Genomic DNA, 21906 nt, shown 5'->3' with positions numbered 1-21906 from the left:
AGACTGAAGAAGCCTCTCTGGGAATTTGTGTGCTCCCCAGGGTATGCTCAAGCCTCACTGACACCCTCATTCAGTTGTGATGCAGGCCCTCAGAGAACTCTGATATGTGTCGTATTTCATACCTAAATAATGAGGCCAACACATTTAAAAGAACAATTTGAGGGAAAAACTAGGGACACCTCAGAAAAGCAGAGCAAACCATCAGAGTGAACAGTAATCTCAATCGCCAGCTGAGAGAAGCCATTTCAGTCTGAGATAGAAGAGAACAATGAGTCTTGAAAATCTCTCTCTCCCCGCAAAACAAAGGGCCCTGGTGTCTCTTTCTCAAAGAGATGTCAAGTCTTTCTCACGTGTATGGAGAACAGGTTTTCCACTCTGAGAGTTGTCATGGATCGCTCTTGCTTTTTCTTAGATAGCAGTTCCCACACTACCAATCAGGGATGCACTCTCTCTCTCACACACACACACACACACACACACACACACACACACACACACACACACATCAGTGTCCCCCACTGTCCATGTACCCAGCAACACATACACAGAGGAATGGAGACTGAAAACAACAAACACAGACACAGAAATACACACACACAGAAATGCTAACTCACACAGACCTAGTCGTTACAGGTAGATAAGGGTCTCTGTATTCTCCACTATATTTTCTCAGTACCGTTATCATGTTACTGTTTTAGGTGACTACTGTTCTACACTTTGAAATCACCTTACCCACCTGTTTACTTGTTCATGCTCATTATGTACCACATGGCCAAGGACTGTCAGACAAGCCCACTGCTGTATCTCCAGTTCACAGCAAGGAGCCTACATGTGGCAGGGACTCCATAAACATTCGGATTGGGGTAAAACTGTCTTACCATATCTAACCACCAGCACACAGCATTCTGCTCTCTAAGTTAAGCTCAGCATGATGGAATCATTTTGATATGAGCAAGCAACCCGAGGCCCCAGGCCAGGTCCTCCTCATCTGTACCCTCTTAATTCACACAGGTCCCAGTACCTGTTATGTTACTTGCCTTTGAATATGCCTCTTCCCACCAAAATATGAAGATAAACAGACAAATAGGCAACTAAGAGCACTCCAGGGCTTTTAATGAACAGAATCCAGAGCCTGCCCCCCCACCCGCCCTGGGTTGTGACCAGAAATCAGGTTGCACTCAGAAGTTCACAGTTCACCTCCAATGAGGGCGGAGCCAGGAGCTGGGGAAGAGTAAGAGAGGGGTTAGCTGGGGCAGGCTGGGCATGGGGATGATATGCCTAGCTTCAACAATAAGATCCACTCCTTGCTCTTCCCATTTCCTGTGACTCCGGGAAGAGTGGGGCTCATATACAGACAGGTAGACAAAAGACCCTCCCCCTTCTATACCTGTAGTCCAGAAACACAAGGCCCTGAATTGGAGATTGACCCGATCTAGGATCCTTCCCTATGTTGCTGTGCTCCAAGAAGCCATGGCACGCTTGCATCACCAGCAGGCTGTGGGCCGCCAGCCTTGGGGAGACATGGTTTGGGCAGTGGGTAAGGCCCATCTCCCAGAATCTCTCTCCTCCTCCCTGTTCACCTGCCCCATCCCTCATTCACCTTGGAGGCCCCTATGGAGTCCCCAGTGTTCAGCTCCTGGGGCTTATCCTCAGGGAGATCCTGCTCTTGTGGCAGCTCTGCCTCTGCCTCGGGGAACAGCAGCTTACCCTGCAAAGTGTGTAACAACTGGAGGAAGGTCTGATGCCTGGAAAAAGAGGTGGGTGTGATGAAAGGGAAACTCAGCTGGACCATCCCAGGCTTGCAACCTATGCTCCGAGCCTCACCTCTGCAGATTGTCCCGCTCCTGCCCTGTTTGCTGCTTCAGGGTTGCAAGTTCCTGATATAGCCGCTCAAACTCCTGTTTAGTTCCTATCTGACGCTCCCTCACCTGTGCAGAAACTTCTGCCAAATGCCGCAGACGCTTCTCCTACAAGGAATGAGAATGTAAACATAGCTCATCAGATGCTGAGGTCTTAGAGCCATTCCGCTAACTCCTTCAGACTAGACCCAGCTCAGGGCTCAGACCAGATGGAAAGAAGGACGCTACTCACTTTAGGCAGGACCAGGGGCCTAGGGAAAAGGATCAGAAACATGATGATAACACTTAGTCTGCTGTGTGCCAGATATTCTTTAAGCACTTGCTGTTCTAATTCCTTAATCATCTTAACAACTCTTTAAGACAGGTGCTAATATTGCCTCCATTTCACAGATGAAGAAACAATAGCATTGAAAGCTAGGTGACTGCCCAAGGTCAAACAGTTTTAAGTGGTGACGTGAGATTCAAATCCATGTTGGTAACTATAACACCTTACCGAAGGAAAGGAGATTAAGATTTTCCAGGCAGAGGTCTTAGCCCATTAATAGCATGGTGGTGGGAAGGGATATTTTCCTAGGGGAATATATTCCTAGGGACCCACCTGTTGCAGCTGCCACTGTTTCTGGGCTGTTCTGAGTTTCTCCATTGCCACTTGCTTCTGTAAGTAAGCAAAGGAGGGGGACAAGGAAAGGAGTGCATTTTTATGGTGGGATTTTGGGATGTGGCCACTGGGTTTAACCCAGCATGCTCACCCTTTCCCTCCTCCTCTCTCTATGTCTTTCCCTCCCCTCACCCTGGGTGCACCTTGGCCTGGAGCTGTTCAAGAGCATCCTGGAGCTGTGCCCGCTTCCTCTGGGCCTCCTGCATCTTGGGCAGGGCCTGAGTCAGGGCACTTGTGATGGCCTCCACGTGTTCTTGGTAGGCAGCCTTCAGCTCTTTCCATTGCTCCTTGGTTGCAATTGCCTTCTGTCCTGAGATGAGTCACCAGAATAAGGACCTGAGTGAAGGATGACCTGCCTGCCTGAAACACTGGGGCTTCAGTCTTCTCATCATCCGTACAGCTGAGCTGACTGACATTCACCTTTCTTCCCCACTCAGGGCAGCCCCTAGTCCAACCCCTTTTCTACTTACGGCTCGTGTCTTCAGAAGCCAAGGGGTCCAGGCCCTGGGCAGTATCCTCCTGAGCCAAGAAGTTCTGCAGGAAGTCTACTACTTGAAGCTGGCTGCAGAGCAGCTTGTCCTTCTTTCGGGAGTCCTGTTCAGAAGGAGGGTAGAGGCAGGGAACATCCTTACCTCCTTGTACTACAGGCCGACAAAGCTGCCTTCCACTATCCTCACCATCGGTGCTGCCCAGTATCTCAACAGGAGGACCCAGGAGCAGTCCTTGGCTTTGGAAAGGCTGGCTCCCATCTTGAACATACCATCACAAACTCAGCCAGGATCGGGGCTGGCAGCTCTGCCTCCTCCTGCGGGCCTATAGACTCCAGGACGTCTGCCAGCTTGGCCAGGGCCCTGAAGGTCAAGAAAACGGGGAAAACTGCAGACTCCTGAGATTCTAGTCTGGAGAACGTGTGTGTCCAGGCACATATGTAGAGGTATCAAGGGTGAGAGTCTTGCCCTGACCAGTATCCACACACAGGCCTAAAGCGCCGTCTGGGACCAGGAATAGTGTGTGTGTGGAGGACATATGGAAGTAATAAGTGCCAGGAGGAAACAATAAGCAGGGCGAGGGGAGTAAGGAGTATGGGGTAGGGGCCGCGATTTTAAATAGGGAGCATCTCACTGAAGAGAAACCATTTGAGCCAAGACCTGAAGGCCGTGAGGGAAACCACCGGGAAAGGAACACAGAAGGGCAGAACTGATGGGCAGTGGGGAGCCCTTCAGGCAAAGCGTACCTGGGGAGGGATCAGGACAGGGTGCTGGATGTCTAGGTCTCGGCTCTCTGACTTCTTCCTGGTTAGGGGCTGGAGCCATCCACTAGAAGGCAGGGATTGAGATAAAATAACCTCATGGGAGAGTGTGTCGGGACAGGGCAGACAGAAATTAAATGGCCCTCCCCAGTGTCTACTGGGGTGGAAAGTCTCCTGTTAGGATGGTGCAATCCGCGAAGAGATGGAAGTGCTGACCCACCCCTGGGAGGTCCCTCATGGGCCGCACTCCGGGGAGAGGCAAGTCACCTCAGGGACCTACGACTAGGGTCAGCATCAGTTCACCGCGCGAGCTCCAACAGCTTTAAGGGGTCTAGGGGGTCGTCAATTGTACTCAGAGGCCCGCAAGATCCGTCACGGCCCGCCCCCACCTGCCACTTGGCGGCAGACACTTACTCTAGGGCTGCAGCCTCTGCCTCGGTCTCCGCCGACTCCATCGTTTTCCGCGCTGCTTTTCAGCTCCAACCTCCCCTAATACTTCTGTCTTCTTTGGATCCACAGCAAACTGCGCGCCAGGGCAGGTGATTGGTTGCCCGGTGAACGGGAGGAAATCAAGGCCCATCGTGTGCTCTCATTGGCAGATGCTATTTGGCGCAGGCGCAGTCATAGCGGGAGAGGGCGGGAGCACAGGAGTTCTGCGCTTGCGCACTAGCCAGTAGGCGGTACTGAATCCCGGAGGTGGAGCATGAGCTCAGTAGGCGGCGCGCAGCCGCGTTGTTCTTGCTCTACGCGGAAGATGGAAAAGAATTGCTTTGAGTTTGCGTTTGGGGAAACTCTCAGCATTAACTTTATTAAAAAATTATATATATATATATATATATATATATATATTTATTTATACGGCATATATATATAGATATATAGATATATGGCGATGGAGAACACTGTTTCTGTCTTCCAAGACACTTGTCATTAGTAACGAGGGACAGAGATCCTGGAGACACAGGAAACAAAATGATACCGGCTCAAAAAGCTTACTGCCTTTAAATTAAAGATTTTCCAGGATGCGGTGCAGGGAGAGGGAACCCAAGCAGAGGCCAGCAGATTACCAATATTGACAAGATTGAGCTGAAATTCTGGAGAGACCAAGGAAGGTAATGTTCTTGGCAGCGTGTAGGAGAAAGGAGAGAGTTGCTCAGAGCGAGAACTCGGAGTTCTGCAGTTTCCTCGTGTTCAGCTGAGTACTGAGCATCCCATATCTGAAGAAATTACCCCGAAAGGGTTTTCAGGACTCGTAGAGCTCATTTAGGGTCAGAAATAGTGACTACCCACCAGTCAGGCTGGAAAACTTAACCCATGAAACACTGGATAGAGGACACAGGTCGTACATTAATAGTAGGGAATAATTAGGCTGATCAGTGCTCTAGTTCCACCTAACACATCTTAAAAGCAAGACCCAAGTGGACCAAACCTGTTAACAAACTGCTTAGAAATATGACAGACCAAAGTTAAATAATATTTGTAGTAATGCAAAACTGTCCAGCTACCTAAAGGGTACAGTTTACAATGTCTGGCATCCAATTAAAAATTACAAAGCTTGAAACGAAGAAAGAAAAGAAAACCCATAATAAAGAGAAAAATCTGTCATTGATCAGAACAGAAATTGATGTTAAAATGAACAGACAAGAACATTAAAACTGTTTCTATAATTATTTCATTAAATTCAGAAAGATATGCAAAGCTATAATAAAGATAATAAAAGATAAGGATGTAGAGAAAGTAGAATGCTAATGTTGCTGCTGGGCATGTAAAATGGTGCATCTGCTTTGGAAAACAGTTTAACACTTCATCAAAATACTAAACCCTAACCTTAACCACAAATCCACTCCTAGGCATATATCCAGAGAAATGAAAAAGTGCATACAAAAACTCATACACATATGTCCATATTATTTACAAGGGTCAACGAGTAGAACAAACCCAAATGCCCATCAGCTGGTGAATGGATAAAAACCAAAATCTATATCCATTCAGTAGAGTATTTTTCAGTAATAAGAAAGACTGAGGTACCAATGCATGCTAAAACATGAGTGAACCTTTAAAACTTACACTAAGAAAAAGAAACCAGTTACAAAAGAGCACATATTACATGTACATATTATATTTATATGAAATGTCTGGATTAAAGAAATCTAAAGAAACAAAGTAGGTTAGTGGTTGTCCAGGACTGGGGGCTGTCAGGACTGGGGAGAGACAGCTATTGTATTTGAAGAGGCTGTAAATAGAAGTAGGGTTTCTTTTGGGGATTAAATGAAAATGTTCTAAAATTAGGTTATGGGAAAGATTACACAATTCTATACAAAAAGCCATTAAATGTGTCTCGATAAAGTTCTGTAAAAAAGTTAATCAGAATTACGAAACATAATAAAAATCTACATTAAACTTACAGAGATGAAAAATTACAATGTGATAGATGAAATTAGATGGGATTAATAGCAGATTAAACATTGTTTAATAAATGATAAATGACATTAAAGTTACAGCCTTAGAAACTAACACAAATCAAAGAGAATGAAAACAAAATAAAAAGAACAAAGCAACAGTGAGCTCTGGGACAATTTCTAACAGCCTAATATACTTGTAAATGGAGTCCCTGAAGGAGAGGCAAGAAGAGAGGACAAAAACAAATTAATAATGACCAAAGATTCTGAAATCTATGAAAATTATAAATTCACATAGTTAAGTTCAACAAGCCCTAAGCACAAGGTACATGAAAAAAAATATAACAGATCACATCATAATTACATAACGGAAAACTATTGATAAGAGAAAATCCTAAAAGCATCTAGGGGATAGGTGTGTAGGGAGGGGGACATGTTACATACAAAGAAACAATAATAAGGTAAGAATTATAGTAAATTTCTTGTCAGAAACAATGCAAGAAACAGGACAGTGGAGCAACATCTTTAAAGTACTATTAGAATTTTTAAAAAGTCAGCCTTGAGTTTTATATACAGGAAACATACCTTCCAAAAATGGTGAACAGAAGACACTTTTATATGTATATAAGCTGAAGCAATTTATCATTAGCAGATCTACACTATGAGAAATATGAAAGAAGTCTATCAGGCAGAAGGAAAATGGCATTGGTTTGAAATGTGAATGTATACAAATAAATGAAAGGCACCAGCAGCTGTAACTACATGAGTCAATATATGTGAGTTTCTTAATATTTAAATACATTTTTAAAAAGTAATAAATGAACTGTACCAAAGAAATAGCAATAATGTGATGTGGGATTCGTAACATACACAGAAGTAAAATGTATTGCAAAGTGGGGGACAGAAGAAATGAAAGTAAATCTTTATAGTTCATGTAAAGTTGTATATAGGTGAAAGGCTATAATCAGTGAAAGCTGCATGTTTTGCTGTCTTAAGCAATGGTGTCAACGTACCCCATGGTGTCCACCAATGAGTCTCTCCTTTGTGTAATCTCTTCCTTTTGAGTGAAGGTGGAACCTGTGACTTGTTTCTCAGTGAGGGTATAGAGTAATGGTGATGAGATTTCATTCAGTTGATTAGGCCATTTACTAGGCAAAGGAGATGACGTGGCATTCCCATGATACCATTTTATTATGTAATACTCCACAGCAAACTAGAGAGAGGTTTCTCCTGTTGGCCTCAAGCAAGAAGCCATGTTGTGACCTGCCTATGGTGTCAAGGAACTGTGTGTGGCATGCAAGATGAGGCCCTCAGTCAAACAGCTACAAGAGAATCAATTCTTCTGCCAATCTGAATAAGCTTGGAAGCCAATTCTTCCCTAACTGTGGCTCCAGAAAAGAATATTGCCCAGTTAATGTTTGGATTATAACTTAGATTTGATTATAACTATAACTGAGAAGAATGCAAAATCCCATATCACAGAAATTGCTTGAAATCTTAACCCATGGAAACTGTGAGATAACAACTGTGTATTGTTTTCTATTTTTCTTTTTTTTTGATGTTTATTAAAATATAGTTGTCATACAATATTATATTAGTTTCAGGTGTACACAATATTTATTTAAGATTTATATACTTAAAGAAGTGATCACCGTAAATCCAGCAACTATCTGACACTACTATGCTATCACAATATTATTGACTATATTCCCCATGCTGTATATTACATTTTCATGACTTATTTGTTTTATACCTAGAAATTTAAACCTGTTATTCCCCTTCACCTCTTCCCCCCCTTTTTACATTTCTCAATTGCAGTTTAGAGTCAATATTATTTTATATTAATTTCAGGTGTATAGCATAGTGCTTAGACATTTATATAATTTAAGAAATGATCCCCCTGACTACTCTAGTACCTGCCTGGCTCTATAAATAGTTATTACCTTAGTTATTATTGACTATATTCCCTGTGCTTTACTTTACTTTATATCCCCATGACTACTGTGTAACCACCAATTTGTACCTATTAATGCCTTCACTTTTTTCACCCTGTCCCCTAATCCCTCTCCTATTTATCACTCCAGTAAATCTATTATCCATCTCACACCATACATAGTTATTACAATATTATTGACTATATTCCTTATGCTATACCCTATATCCCCAAGACTACCTTGTAACAACCAACTGGTACTTCTTAATCCTTTCTCCCTTTTCACCTATTTCCAACGCCCCCTCCTGTCTGGCAACTATCAAAATGTTTTCTGTATCTATGAGTTTTTTTTCTGTGTTGTTTGTTTATTTATTTTGTTCTTTATATTCCACATACAACTGAAATTCCATTGCATCTGTCTTTCGCTGTCTGACATACTCCTATCAGCACAATACCCTCTGTAACCAACCATGCTGCTGCAGATGGTGAAAATGTATTCCCTAACATGGCCAAGCAATATTCCATTATATGAATGTACCAGCTACTCTTTATCCATTCATCCATTGACGAACACCCAGGCTGCCTCCATATCTAGGACATTGTAAACAATGCTGTAATGATTCACATGTCTCCTCAAAGTAGCGTTTTGGGTTTCTTCAGATAATTGCCCAGAAGTGGGTCCTTCTTTTTCACTTGTTATAGGCTTTGCTTTAAAGTCTGTTTTGTCTGGTATAAGTATTGCTACCACAGATTTTTTGTTTCCATTTTCCTGAAATATCTTTACCCATCCCTTTACTTTTATTCTTTGTGTGTCTTTTGATCTGAAGTATGTGTCTTATAGGCAGCACATGTAAGAGTCTTGTTTTCTTATCCACTTAGCCATCCTATCTTTTTATTGAAGCATTAATCCATTTACATTTAAAGTAATTGTTGATAGATATTTAATCATTGCCATTTATTTATTTATTTGTTTGTTTGTTTGTTTGTTTGTTTGTTTATTGAAAAAGTCCCTCTAACATTCCTTGTAATACTGGTTTGGTGGTGAGGACCTCCTTTAGCTTTTTCTTGTCTGGGAAGCTCTTTGTCCTTAGATTCTAAATCTAAATCACAGCTTTGCTGTGTAGAGTAATCTTGGTCACAGGTCCTTGCTTTTCATCATTTTGGATATTTTGTGCCTATCCCTTCTTGATTGCAAAGTTTCTGTGGAGAAATCAGCTGATAGTCTCATGGGAGCTCCCTTGTAGATAACTAAATGCTTTTCTCTTGCTGCTTTTAAGATTATCTCTTTGTCTTTAACCTGTAGCATTTTAACTATGATGTGTCTTGGTTTGGGCTTCCTTGGGTTCATCTTATTTGGGACTCTCTGAGCTTCCTGGGCTTGTATATTTATTTCCTTTTCCAGGTTAAGGATGTTTTCAGTCACTGTTTTTCAAATAGGTTTTCAATTCCTGCTCTCTCTCGTCTCCTTCTTGTATCCCTATGATGCTAATGTTGGTACACTTGATGTTGTCCCAGAAGACCCTTAAACTGTCCTCATTTATTTGGATTCTTTCTTTTTTTTGTTTTTTTGATTGGGTGTTTTCTCCTACCTTATCTTCTAAATCACTGATTTGATCCTTTGATTCAATTTATCTACTGTTGATTCCCTGTAATGTATTCTTCATTTTATTTATTGCAGTCTTTATTTCTGACTGGTTCTTTTTTATGTGTTCTATCTCCATTTTTATGTTTCCTATCTTTCTAAAGTTCTCACTGAGATCATCGAACATCCTTATAACCAGTGATTGGAACTCTGCTTCTGGTAGATTGCTTGTCTTTGTTTTGTTTAATTCTTTTTCTGGAGCTTTATTTTGTTCTTTTATTTGGGAAATGTTTCTTTGTCTCCTCATTTTGGCTGCATTCCTTTACTTGTTTCTATGTAGGGCTGCTATGCCTCCCGGTCTTAGCAGAGTGCCCTTATGTAGGTATCCTATGGGACCCAGTGGTGCAGTCTTCTTGGTCACCTGAGGTAGGTGTTCCAGGCGTGTCTTTTATGTGTGTTGTGTGTACCATCCTGTTGTAGTTGAGCCTTAGTTGCTGTTTGCATGTCAATGTTAGAGATTGATCCTCAGGTTGCTTGGTTGTGAGGACTGGCTGTGACTACAGTGGAGGAACTGTTGTGCAGGAGCTGACCCTACAGAGCACGATTCACTTTAAGGGTCTCAGATGCCTACCTCATCTGCCCTTTTGGTGTGTCAGTTTGGGAGGTGGCCAGGTGAAGCTCCATCCCAATCCAAAGCTGGACACTGGGCCTCAGAGCCCAGGGCCTCCTGGGAAGGGACCCTCTGCAGGCCAAGTTCAGCTGTAGTGTGCCCTGCCTGGGCCACCTGTCATGAGCAACAAAGTAATCCAGAGATGGCCACCACCTGTGCTGTGCTTGGAGGTGCCTTGAGAGGCCAAGCTGTGAACCAAGGCCAGCTTCCACTAGTGCGGAGCTTAGGGTTGCTCAGCCAGACATACAGGACATGCTGAAGTTAGGTGCTGTTTGTTTGGGTTTTGTGAATCTTTGAGAGATTTTAGGAATGTCCATAGTAGAAGCCAAGGCTGCCATTTACATGGAAGAACCACTGGAAGTGGCTTGGGTATGCCTGAAAGTTGGGTTGGGCTGGGCGTTGTCTCAGTGAATCACGAGGGCAGGGCAGATGAAAGGTGATAGCCAATTGGATGGAGACTGAGCTGTAGGGTCGACCTGCGTCTGCACGTAGGAAGGGGGAGGGTTTAGCAAAGAAGCATTGGCTTCCTCCAGCTCCTCTGTCCAGAAGAAAGTTCTCCCTCCAGCCCTCACTCTGAGGAAGACAATTCAGTTCCTCCCCATATGTCCCTGGTGATGTTTGAACTACTGCCCCAGAGCTGGAGCTCAGACCGAGTCCATCAGCAAGTAAGTCCAAGTGTGGGCCATGTAAGAAGAGCAAGTGGGAGTGCAGCTGCCCTCCATCTCACCCAGCCACAATCTCCCCTTTGGTTTCCATAGCCAGAGTTATGGGGATTTCTTTCCCTGGCTCTGAAACTCAGGTCTGGGGAGGGGCTGGGACCCCTTGCTCCTCAGGAGGTGGATCTCCACTGCTGAGATACTCCTCCCAATTTTTAATGGTCACAGGCTGGTGTGGGATCAGTCCATTCTTCGTCTCTGCCCCTCCTCACAGTCTCGAGGTGGCTTGTTGTGTATGTCTGTAATTGTAGGGCTTTGGTTCAGATAGACTTCAGGTGATTCTCAATAATGGTTGTTCTGTGGTTTAGTTGTAATTGTGTGGTACTGAGAGGAGGTAAACACAGCTTTATCTATTATGCCATCTTGATTGGGAATCCTAAATGTTTATTGTTTTAAGGTGCTAAATTGTTGTCATTTGTTGTGTTGCTATAGAAAACTAATACAAACAACTTCTAAAATAAGGAGTTATAGCTAATAAGCCAATAAAGAAGATAATAGAGAATCTAGATAATATTCAACAGATTCTAAAGAAGGAAGCAAAAAGAAAGAAGGGGGAAAACGAAATGAGAGGAATAAAAAACATATAACAAGATGATAGATTTTAAGCCTAATTACATTAAATGAAAATGGTTTAGATACACAAAAAGGTAGAGATTATCAGACTTGATACAAAAGAAAAATATACTAAGAAATGCACTAAATATAAAGACACAAATAGATGAAAGTAAAAGGATGGAAAAAAATATACCATACTCATGCTAATTAAAAGAATACTGGAGTGGCTATTTTAGTATTATAGGCATACCTCAGATATACTGTGGGTTTAATTCCGTAAAGTGAATAGTGCAATAAAGTGACATGAATATTGTGGTTTCCCAGTGCACATTAAAATTATGTTTATACTATACTGTAGTCTATTAAGTGTGCCATAGCATTATGTATATATATGTACATATCTTAATTAAAAAGACTTTATTGCTAAAAAATACTAATCATCATCTGAGCCTTCAGCAAATTGTAATATTTTTGCTGATAAAGGGTCTAGCCTTAATGAAAATGCAATATCTGTAAAGCACAATAAAGTCAAGCACAATAAAATGATGTATGTCTATATTCAGAGGAAAAAATATCACCAGAAATAAAGAAGGTGCTTTCATAATGATAGAGAGTTCAATTCATCATGTGAACTTAATAATCATAAATGTTTATATACACCTAAGAAGAGACCATCAAATTGCATGTGTCAAAAACTAGCTGAATTGCAAGAAGAAATAAATAAATCCATAGTTATAGTTGTGATTTCACTAAGTCATTTACAATATTTGATAGAACACTGCACCTCACAGCAGAATATTAATTCTTTCTCTGTGTACACCGAACAGTTAAACAAGCCCTTATGTATGTTATGAAATTAATGTTAATATACATAAATAAATAGAACCATACAAAGTATGTTTTCTGTTTGTAAAGTATCAAAATAATCTTTTTTATATGTTTTGAACATGATGACGTACTCTATGGATTAGTCTTTTAAAAAATTGTTTTAAGTCTAATAATTTCTTAATGTTTCTTTAGATTTCTGCTCATATTTTTTCAGACATTGATCAAGCCTTCGTTCACATCTCTGTCTAGATCAAGCCCATTTATCACAGGTTCACAAAGCTCCATGGAGTTTTTAATACTGGTCATAATTGCATTTTTACATTTGATTGTAGATTTATTTGATTATTTCTCCTTTTTTACTTATCAGGCTTATTGAGGGCAGGGGATAGATACATTTTTGCTCAAAAATAATGGTAAGTGATTAATAATTTGTTATATTCATATTTTATAAGGGATAGTTTATTCAAGGTCTTATAGGATGTTTTAATGATGCTAGTTTTCTCATAAGAGTAATAGACAACTATTGAAAGTTCTCAGTATTTCTCAAGTTGGATTTCAATATAGTAAAATTAAACCTGAATTCAGGGTGAAAAAAATAACCCTGGGAAATGACACTATTCCAGTAGTCTTAGTAAAAGATGAAAATATTTTTGGATTGTATGATAGTTTGGTGAAGTGACAGTGGAGATAGAAATAACTCGATGTTTTAGGTGGAATAATAAATATATTTTATGATTGGTTGGATCTGGATATGTTAGAGTTGCTAAACTATGTATCAAATATGGTATTTAGGTTTCTGACTGCAACTGGATGAATTGTGTTTCAATTTGTTCAAATAGTGATTCCTGGGAGAGAATCCTATTTGGAAATCACAGGGAAAGATCCTTAGGTGACCTACTAATTAGAGATGTTTTAGCCATCCAAAAGATATTTTAAAAAGATGTTTTAAAAACAGATATTTAAAAAGATATTTTAAAACAGATATTTTTAAAAAATATATTTTAAAACAGATATTTTAAAACTCATGCAAGTGGGTTAAGAACTTGGAAGAAAGTAGAACTGGATGTACATATTTGAAAGTTAGAAACATATAGGCAACTGAAACCATAGAGATAGATGTCATTTCCTAGATTGATAATACAAAGTAAAAATGAAAAGATTGCTAGAACAAATATACTTAAGTAACTGATGTTTTATGGATTTATGGAGAAAGGATGAGCTTTTAATAAGACAGAAAAGTCTACAATGATAAAAGAAAAAACAACCGAGTGTGATGTTGTAGACAAAGGACAAGAAGTTTTCCAAAAAGAGACATCACCATGCCAAATCATACTGAGAGATCAAGTAAGATGAGAAGGGAATACTGATTGGATTTAGCAACATGGTGATTATTAGTATTCATTTTGAGAGATGTTTGATAAAGTGATTAAAACATAGAAGCCATTAGATAGAGCAAATATAAAACAGATTATATAGAAGCTTTAAAGCAAAAGAATGGAGATGTGTAGTACAGAAAGTTCTTAGGAGAACTTTCCAGAATACACTAGAATGCACTCATACTAACTCTTAAATAAGTTGTGTTTCAGTAATTAAAGTTTTAATAAACTCCATTGCAACTTATGTTATGTACTATTTATTTCAAGAAACGCTTTCCTTATGCTTTCCATAAATGACCACTTTGCTTGACTAGTAAGAATCCTTCCTGCTTGATTAATCCATTTTTTTTAACTCTTTCTAAATATTCTACATATATGATCCAGTAGAGAAAATTAAGGATGGTTTCTAAAAGGCATATTTGATTAGAATGACAAAGATTGACTTTATCAATCTCTTTATGTTTGGAGGGTTTAGGTCTCTTTGATCTACTTATCACAAATTCCCATGGAAACATTGCCTTTTGAATAATTCTTTTCCCAAATATATTGAATAACCTCACTTTACATATAAATGTAAATATTTTTAGGGTTAACTGGAGACCAAATGATTAAAGGATCAAATAATAAGTAGCAAATCAAATGATATGCTACAAGTTGAATTTGAATGCTATGACTTTAAACATCACACTGCATACATTTTTCAACTGTGTTTAACACTGTACTTGGCTCAGATTTGGAGAGATCTGACCTAAAATTCTAATGAAAATCACTAGAGACCAATTTCAAAAAGTGTGATTCTAAGTTTTCTTTATTTCTGTGTTGTCCAATACAGTAGTCACAAGCCACATATGGCTATTTAAATATGAATTCATTATAGTATATAAAATTAAAAATTTAGTTTCTAAGTCACATTAGCCACATTTCAATGCTCAATAGAAATGTATTGCTAACAGCTACCATACTGCACAATGCAAATTTTAGAATATTTCCATGGAACTTTCTTCCATGGACAGAAAGTTCAGTTGGACAGTGATGATTCCAATAAAATTTCATATATAAATGTATATATATATATATATATATATATATATATATATCCTGTACTTTATATACCAGAAGTTATGTTTACATTAATTTTAACAACTAACAAGGAAAGAAATTCCATAATTTGAAAAAAGTCAAATTTTTAGTAAAGAATTTTCAAATGTATAAATTGTGTGTGCTTATAAATTTAAAGAGTGCTGTTTGCAGCTCATAGAACTCTAATGCCCTCCATAAATTATATATAGAAATTTTGTGCTGCTGAACCATCTTACTCTGTTGCAGAAAATAGCATAACCAGCTAGGATGTAAAGCAAATTCCCTTAAGCATATAATTGATATGGGGATTATATTTTCATTATTAAGATGGAAACATCTATTCAGTCATTGAGAAAGTTGAAAATAAAAATAAAATAAAGCATACATTTCTGGAAGTAGAAAATTACCTCACTCATTTTGAAGGTTTTATTGTGTAGTGCATATGAAATGGTTCTGAAAATAATACTTACATTAGCACTCAAATGGACCATCAACGGTTTTATTGGGATGCGTGAAGTGATTACAGGGGTAGATTCCTCTGAGATTCATAGAGCATTAAGTAAATATAAGTAATGAGATAAGACATATCTTCAAATTTGTCTATAGAAGAAAAATGCCTCCAGTACTTTATAAAACATAAATACAACATCTCATGTGTTTGGAACTGATTTCCAATTGCATAGAAACGTGTATGTCTAGCTCTCCTAACACTGTTTTAGAATTTGAAGTGGTATTTCCAGGTCTTTTCTGCCCTGTGGCAAGGTCATCTAAAGGAGTCATGGGAAACACAATGAATAAAACATTACTGATGCCTAAGGACGTGATCACATGCTCGGTCTAGTAACCATCTGGCATCATTCAAGGTTATTATGATAATATTAACTATATTCTCTATACTGTACATTAATTCCCATGACATTATTTTATAACTGGAAATGTGTACCACACTTCATTAGGTATATTAATGTTGAATAACAATGGTGTAAACATGAAACTAATAAAAGAGTGTATATTAAGTATGTTTTAAAAATATAAATTTAGCCACATAAGACGTGGCTACAGTATTGGAAAAAACAGAAATTATATATAAATCAATATGTATATTCATACATACATATACATCTATCTTCTATCTATCTATCTATCTATCTGTCTATCTATCTATCTATCTATCTATCTATCTATCTATCTATCTATCTATTGCCATTCATCTCTACAGACATCATATGTGTTTGTATATTTTACCCATAAACATTAGCTAAAAAGTAATATTTTAAAATCCATTTAATTTTCTCCTAGAATTTTAATACCAGCTTTTTTTCCCTATGGAATCACTTATTTTTTGCTTTCATTGTCACAGTCACTCACAGATTACTAAAAAGTAATTCCATTGTGGTACTTATTAATTCAGAGGCTAAAGCAATAATGAGAGGTAAATAAAACGCATGTGCCAGGACATTTTTAAAAGATGCTTAAAAATATATTAAATTTTATTCATCATTGTGCTATAATTATCAAAAACATATTTTTTCTACCTTCCTAAACATAGGAATGTTTCTATGTTTATGTCACTTTAGGCTATTAGCTGATGAATTATTTTTTTTCTATGTTTCAAATATTCTGTAAACAGGACCTTAGAATTTACATAATTTAGCCTAAGTTTAAAAGTAAAAGTTATTTTTGTTAATGGTATAAGTTTTTAGGATGCTTTTCAATAGCACAACAAAATACATGATGAAAATTCATTTAAAAACTTGATAAACAATTATTACTTTAGTTTAGGTGTTTTAATGCATTAAGGGAAATTGTATATCTGATTGGAACATCTATATAGTGAACTAATCATATGGCAGACGATAAAAATAGTTAATCAAAAAGTATTTATGTGAACTCAAACTCTTGATGAGGAAAATACTTTTGCTTTTATCAATCAATGAACGTATCCTCTGGTTTTATTTATTTATTTATCTCGCGCTCGTATGTGTTTGTGTGTGTGTGTATGTGTGCGTATTCAGTTTTCACCTGAAAAGGAATTCCCATTGTTTACTTATTTTTAATAGCTTTATTGGATTATGACTTACATACAAATTATAATTATCAAATATAAATGTAACATTCAATGATTTTATTATATTTATAGTTGTACAAACAGTTGTAAGACATTGCCATCATTCCTAAGAGATCCATCTTGCTTGTTTGTAAGTGAATCTCTGTTCTTACCCTCAGGCCCAGACCAATACTGACATATTTTTTTTGTCTCTATAATAGACTATCCTTTTCTGGACATTCCAGAAACATAAAATTTGTAGGTTTGTTTTTTGTTGTTGTTGTTGTTGTTGTTTTTGTTGTTGCTTTTTTTTTTGCTTCTACTTCTTTGCCTTGGCACAATGTTTGGAGCAACATCCATGTTGTAGCATACTTCAGTAATTTGTTCATTTTTTTTCATGAGTATATTCCAATGTGTGGATATACCATACAGTTTATTCACCAATTTATGGAAATTGGATTGTCTCTAGTTATTGACTTTTATACATAATACTGCTGTGAACATTCCTTTACAAGTTTTTGTGTAAACATATGTTTACATTTCTCTTGAGTAGATACCTAGTAATGAAATTGCTGAGTCACACAGTAAGTTTACGTTTAATTTTTTTAAGGAAGTGCCAAGGTATTTTCTAAGTGGTATTACCATGTCTCATTTAATCTGCAATATATGAGGCTTTCACTTTCTCCATATCTTCACAGGGTATATATAATCAGTAGTTTTATAACAATTCTAGTGGGTGTAAAGGGTTATCTCATTGTTTTTTTTTTAATTTTATTTTTAAAATGTTTGTTACATTTATTGGGGTGACTTTGGTTAGTAAAATTATATAAGCTTCAATTCTATGATTCTGTAATATATCATCTATATATTGCATTGTGTGTTCACCACCCAAAGTCAGTTCTCCTTCCATCACCATATATTTGACCCCCTTTTCCCTTTTTTACCACCCTTCCTTCCCCCTTACCCTCTGGTAACCAGTAAACTATTGTCGGTGTTTACAGAAATGTACACTTGAAATTTATATAAGTTTACTAATGAACATCACTCCAATAACTTTGACATAAAATAAAAACAAACAAAATACCTCCGAATTTTTTTATTTATAATATTGCACCTTTTTAGCACATTTAGAAATTGGTAAGTGCATGTTTTCTAACCTTTACTTCTTTTACAAAAATGACTTGGCTATCCTGGGTCTTTTATATTTCCTTATCGATGTTAGGAATGACTTGCCAATTTCTTGCAAAAGGTCCACTTGGATTTTTATAGATTATGTTGAATTAGGTTGGAAGATGTGGATTATGGTGTTGGCTTGTCTCCAAATATATTTTTATTTTTGCCACTATACGTTTCAAAGTTTTGCTGTCAGTAATTTTCAGAGAAGACTGAATATTCTTGCTGCGTGAGACACTGAACTAACCATTACCAAGTATCCTCAGGAATTCTATGGAACTGGTGAGAATGCACTCAAGGCTGGTAAACTCTTCTTTCTCCAGATAAATGTTTTAAACCCTAAAATAGAGGTAAGTCAGTTAGACATCTAGAAAAGAAAATTATATTCAAATCCAAGAATTTGACACAACAACTGCACATTATTTAAAAGAAATTAGGCGCAAAGGTTAAATGTTTCATTGACAGGGCACAGTAATATTATATTGGCTAAGCTGGATAATTTGCTCTGACACATTAAGTATTTTATTTTCTTTATAAAAATGTAAGAAAACCACTCTGTCTGAAAATTTCAGGAGTTAAGTATCTCATTGTTTCAAAAATGCAACAGGAAATTCTAAACTGAGGTTCGTATTTTGAAATTTGGAAGAGAAAATAGATAGGTTTCTCCTTAAACCTGGCATCTGCGGAAATTTTGTACTGTATGGGTGAAATTCACATTTATTAATCTAAAGGCACTATAGTGGATTAAAAAAATTATCGCATTTAATTGCTATGCAGAAACTCTCTGGAGTAACTTTTATTATTCCAAAGTAATAGAAACGAAAGCTCAGGAATGCGTAACCAAAGTAATTTAACCAAGGCCACAGAGCAAGTAAGTTGCAAAGCTAAAGATGAAATAAATCTCACTGCACCACAGACAGCTCTCTCTATTACATACATTAATTGGAGTTAGACCTGAGAGGTTTTCAGCAATAAAATTCAGCCTTTGTTGAAGGCCTGTTTTTCCTTATGTCATTAGCATCTTATTCTCTCTACCTGGTTTTCAGTAAATGTTTTTAAAATTGATTTAAGCTTGCTTTTTGAAAATGTTTGTACTGTTCTACCTACATGCAGTAGTAGCGCTTTTCCAAAACACACACACACACACACACACACACACACACAAACACACACACAGAGTATATGCCTTATCTCTGACCATAGGTGAGAGAGACACATTTTATCAGAGGAAACTAATTGTACCCTGGAGATGCTGAAAATTAGTTTTTTTACAGCACAATTCATGGCGAATGTAAAAAACATGGTCTTTGTAATAAGATATTCAGATTTAGTCTCAGTTCAACTTTAGTCACAGTTCAACTACCTAGTGCCTTTGTGACTTTGGACAATTTAAATAAAAAATTCCGTTTTCTCATTTGTTAAATAGAGATGATGATGAGCAGGTTTGTTGTGAAAAACCAAGTACTTTTGGAAAATATCATAACCTTTGTTTGACACATAGTGAATGTTATTAACATTTTAGTTTTCCATCTCCATCATCCCCTTTTGGGAGTAATAATTAAATAAAGACAGAAAATGAATAACTGCAGAAATCAGGAATAAACTTTCGTATAAGTACACAGTAAATGCTTAACTGTGTACAACATGAATTAGACTTGTTTTCCTATAAACTGTATCTCCTCCAACTGCATTGATGTTTAATATGATTTATAATCTTTACCCTTCACTGTTTCTTATCATCCATTTTTTTAAAAGTCAACTTGATCAATAAACTGGAAATCACTGAAATAATGAAAAAATACTATTCCAAGACGAAAAGAAGGAAAGAAGGAAGGAAGGAAGGCAGGCAGGCAGGAAGGAAGGAAGGAAGGAAGGAAGGAAGGAAGGAAGGAAGGAAGGAAGGAAAGAAGGAAGGAAGTTTCCGGCCATTGCTTCTTTAAATACTTTTTCAGCATCAACACTCTTTTTCTTCTTTGTATTCTGATAATAGGGACTTTTACACTTTTTAAATTGTTCTACAGAAACTTGACACTTTGTTAATATTTCCTCTATGTCACTCAGCTTGACTAAATTCTGTTTATCTGTCTTCAAGCTTAGTAATTCTGTCCTTTTCATCATTACTCTATTGAGTACCTCCAGTGAGATTTTGTTATTTTGTTATTTTTGAATTTCAGTTATTATAGTTTCAATTCTATAATTTTAGTTCTTTGATATAACTTCTATTTATTTCCTGAGATATTCCATGTTCAGGAGTTTTAAAACAATTTGTAATTGATTTGTAAGGGATTTTTTTTAAGACAGTTGCTTTTAAAATACTTGTCAAATAATTCCAGTATTAAATTCATCTCCGTATTGACAATTGTTGATTGTCTTTTCTCATTAAGTTGTGGTTCTCCTGTTTCTGGTATAGTGAATGATTTTTCAGTTGCAGTCTGGATATTTTGTTTATTTTGTTAGGGGACTCTATTTATTGTATTTTAGTAGACAGTTTCCCTGCATAATTAGTTTGTAAGTTGTAGTCTACATCTCTGATCTTAAATTTCCATGAAATTTGAGTTTCTGAACGCTTGCAATGTTACTCTTGTCTGCTTTGCTTTCTGATGCTGCTAGGACTCTTGCTCAAGCCCTATGGTGCCATCTGTGGGATCACTGGGCTGTCTTTTGAGGTGAGGCTAGAAACCACTGGACTTAGTCTCTTTATGCTACTGGGTAGAAGCCAGGGAGTCACAGGGCTTTGCTACTGTGGTAGCTATGAGAAGATGGGACCACTTTCTGGGCACTGGTTTTAGACTGGGGGATATGATGGCTAGGACTCTCCTTTACAGCTGCTGGGATATTACAGCACTCACCTGGTCTGAGTTATTGAGCAGGGGCTGGGAGGGCGGAGGCTCAACTGCTACTACTGTTATTGGTAAAGTGGATCCTTATCAGAGGCCTCCCCTGTGGAGAAGTATTTGGGCTCTCCACTAGGCCTTGTTAGGCATCTACTCGTCCAGTCCTTTGGTCAGAAGGAACAGATTTTCCTTCTTTTTCTTTCATGACTGTTGGTCATTCCTTGTTGCAGGCCTCTCCATTGTCCATCCAGTCTACAGTATACAGGAGATGAAAAGAAATCCCACGGTATTCATCATGCTGTTAGTTCCCAATTTCTGTCCACATTCTTCGTTTTAGCTTTCAGAGTCTGTTAAGTAGTCTGCAGGGTATATAATTATATTTAGAGAGAAGGAACAGGGGAAAGTGGGTCTATACCATCTTGTTCCTGAAGGCTTAGCTATTATTTTTATAGCTGTTATTATAACTTACATTTTTATATGTGTGGGGACAGAGTCCCAGAGAGCAGTTTTCAGGCTCTCAGCTTCACGTGGAAAGGTGCTGGTTTGGTTATTAGATGGCCATCAGCTGTAATCAGATGGCCATCCACTGTGGCTGGGTGGCCATCAACTGTTACTGGTTAGCCATTAGCCATTAATATAACTGCCATGACTATGCTAGGGGGTTGGTTGATTGTTTGACAGAGAAGTGGACAGCAAGTTGCCGATCATGTGGCTCCTGCTTCCTGTGTCTCCAACCCAGTCACCAGTGAGACTATAGTGGTATGAACCCCCCCCATCCATGGCTCCATTGGTGTTCCTTTTTGGTCTTGCCATATCCTGTGTTCTTATGGGGGAGCAGGACCAGAGACCCGACATGACAATATGCTTGGCAATTAGCAATGTTCCTGAAATGCAGTAGATGCTTGGAAAAAAATTGTAAATAAGTGAATTACCAATGAATGGTTGCC

The 21906-nt window shown here is 38.0% G+C and overlaps 1 protein-coding gene across 1 annotated transcript; it reads right to left on the bottom strand.

Annotated features, from left to right (window-relative positions):
• Window positions 1-1093: 1093 nt before the first annotated feature.
• ZWINT (ZW10 interacting kinetochore protein) lies at window positions 1094-4281 on the bottom strand. The gene is made up of 7 exons (XM_081074780.1): window positions 4181-4281; window positions 3278-3368; window positions 2988-3111; window positions 2661-2827; window positions 2458-2514; window positions 1825-1967; window positions 1094-1745 (listed from the first exon to the last, which is right to left on the bottom strand). Exons 1-7 carry the CDS (start codon window positions 4219-4221, stop codon window positions 1577-1579), a joined length of 792 nt encoding a protein of 263 aa, XP_080930906.1. The 5' UTR covers window positions 4222-4281; the 3' UTR covers window positions 1094-1576.
• Window positions 4282-21906: the final 17625 nt, after the last annotated feature.

The sequence above is a fragment of the Rhinolophus hipposideros genome (genome assembly GCF_964194185.1).
Source record: "Rhinolophus hipposideros genome assembly, chromosome: 15".
NCBI lineage: Eukaryota > Metazoa > Chordata > Mammalia > Chiroptera > Rhinolophidae > Rhinolophus > Rhinolophus hipposideros.
The sequence above is the reverse complement of the archived record's forward strand: the minus strand, read 5'-3'. Positions and strand labels throughout refer to the sequence as shown.

Coding starts and splice junctions, on each gene's coding strand:
- ZWINT (XM_081074780.1), bottom strand. CDS start 4,221: ATGGAGTCGGCGGAGACCGAGGCAGAGGCTGCAGCCCTAGA. Junction 3,112..3,277: donor TCCTGGCTGAGTTTGTGATG/GTATGTTCAAGA, acceptor CCTTCTGAACAG/GACTCCCGAAAGAAGGACAA. Junction 2,515..2,660: donor TTGAACAGCTCCAGGCCAAG/GTGCACCCAGGG, acceptor GCTTACTTACAG/AAGCAAGTGGCAATGGAGAA.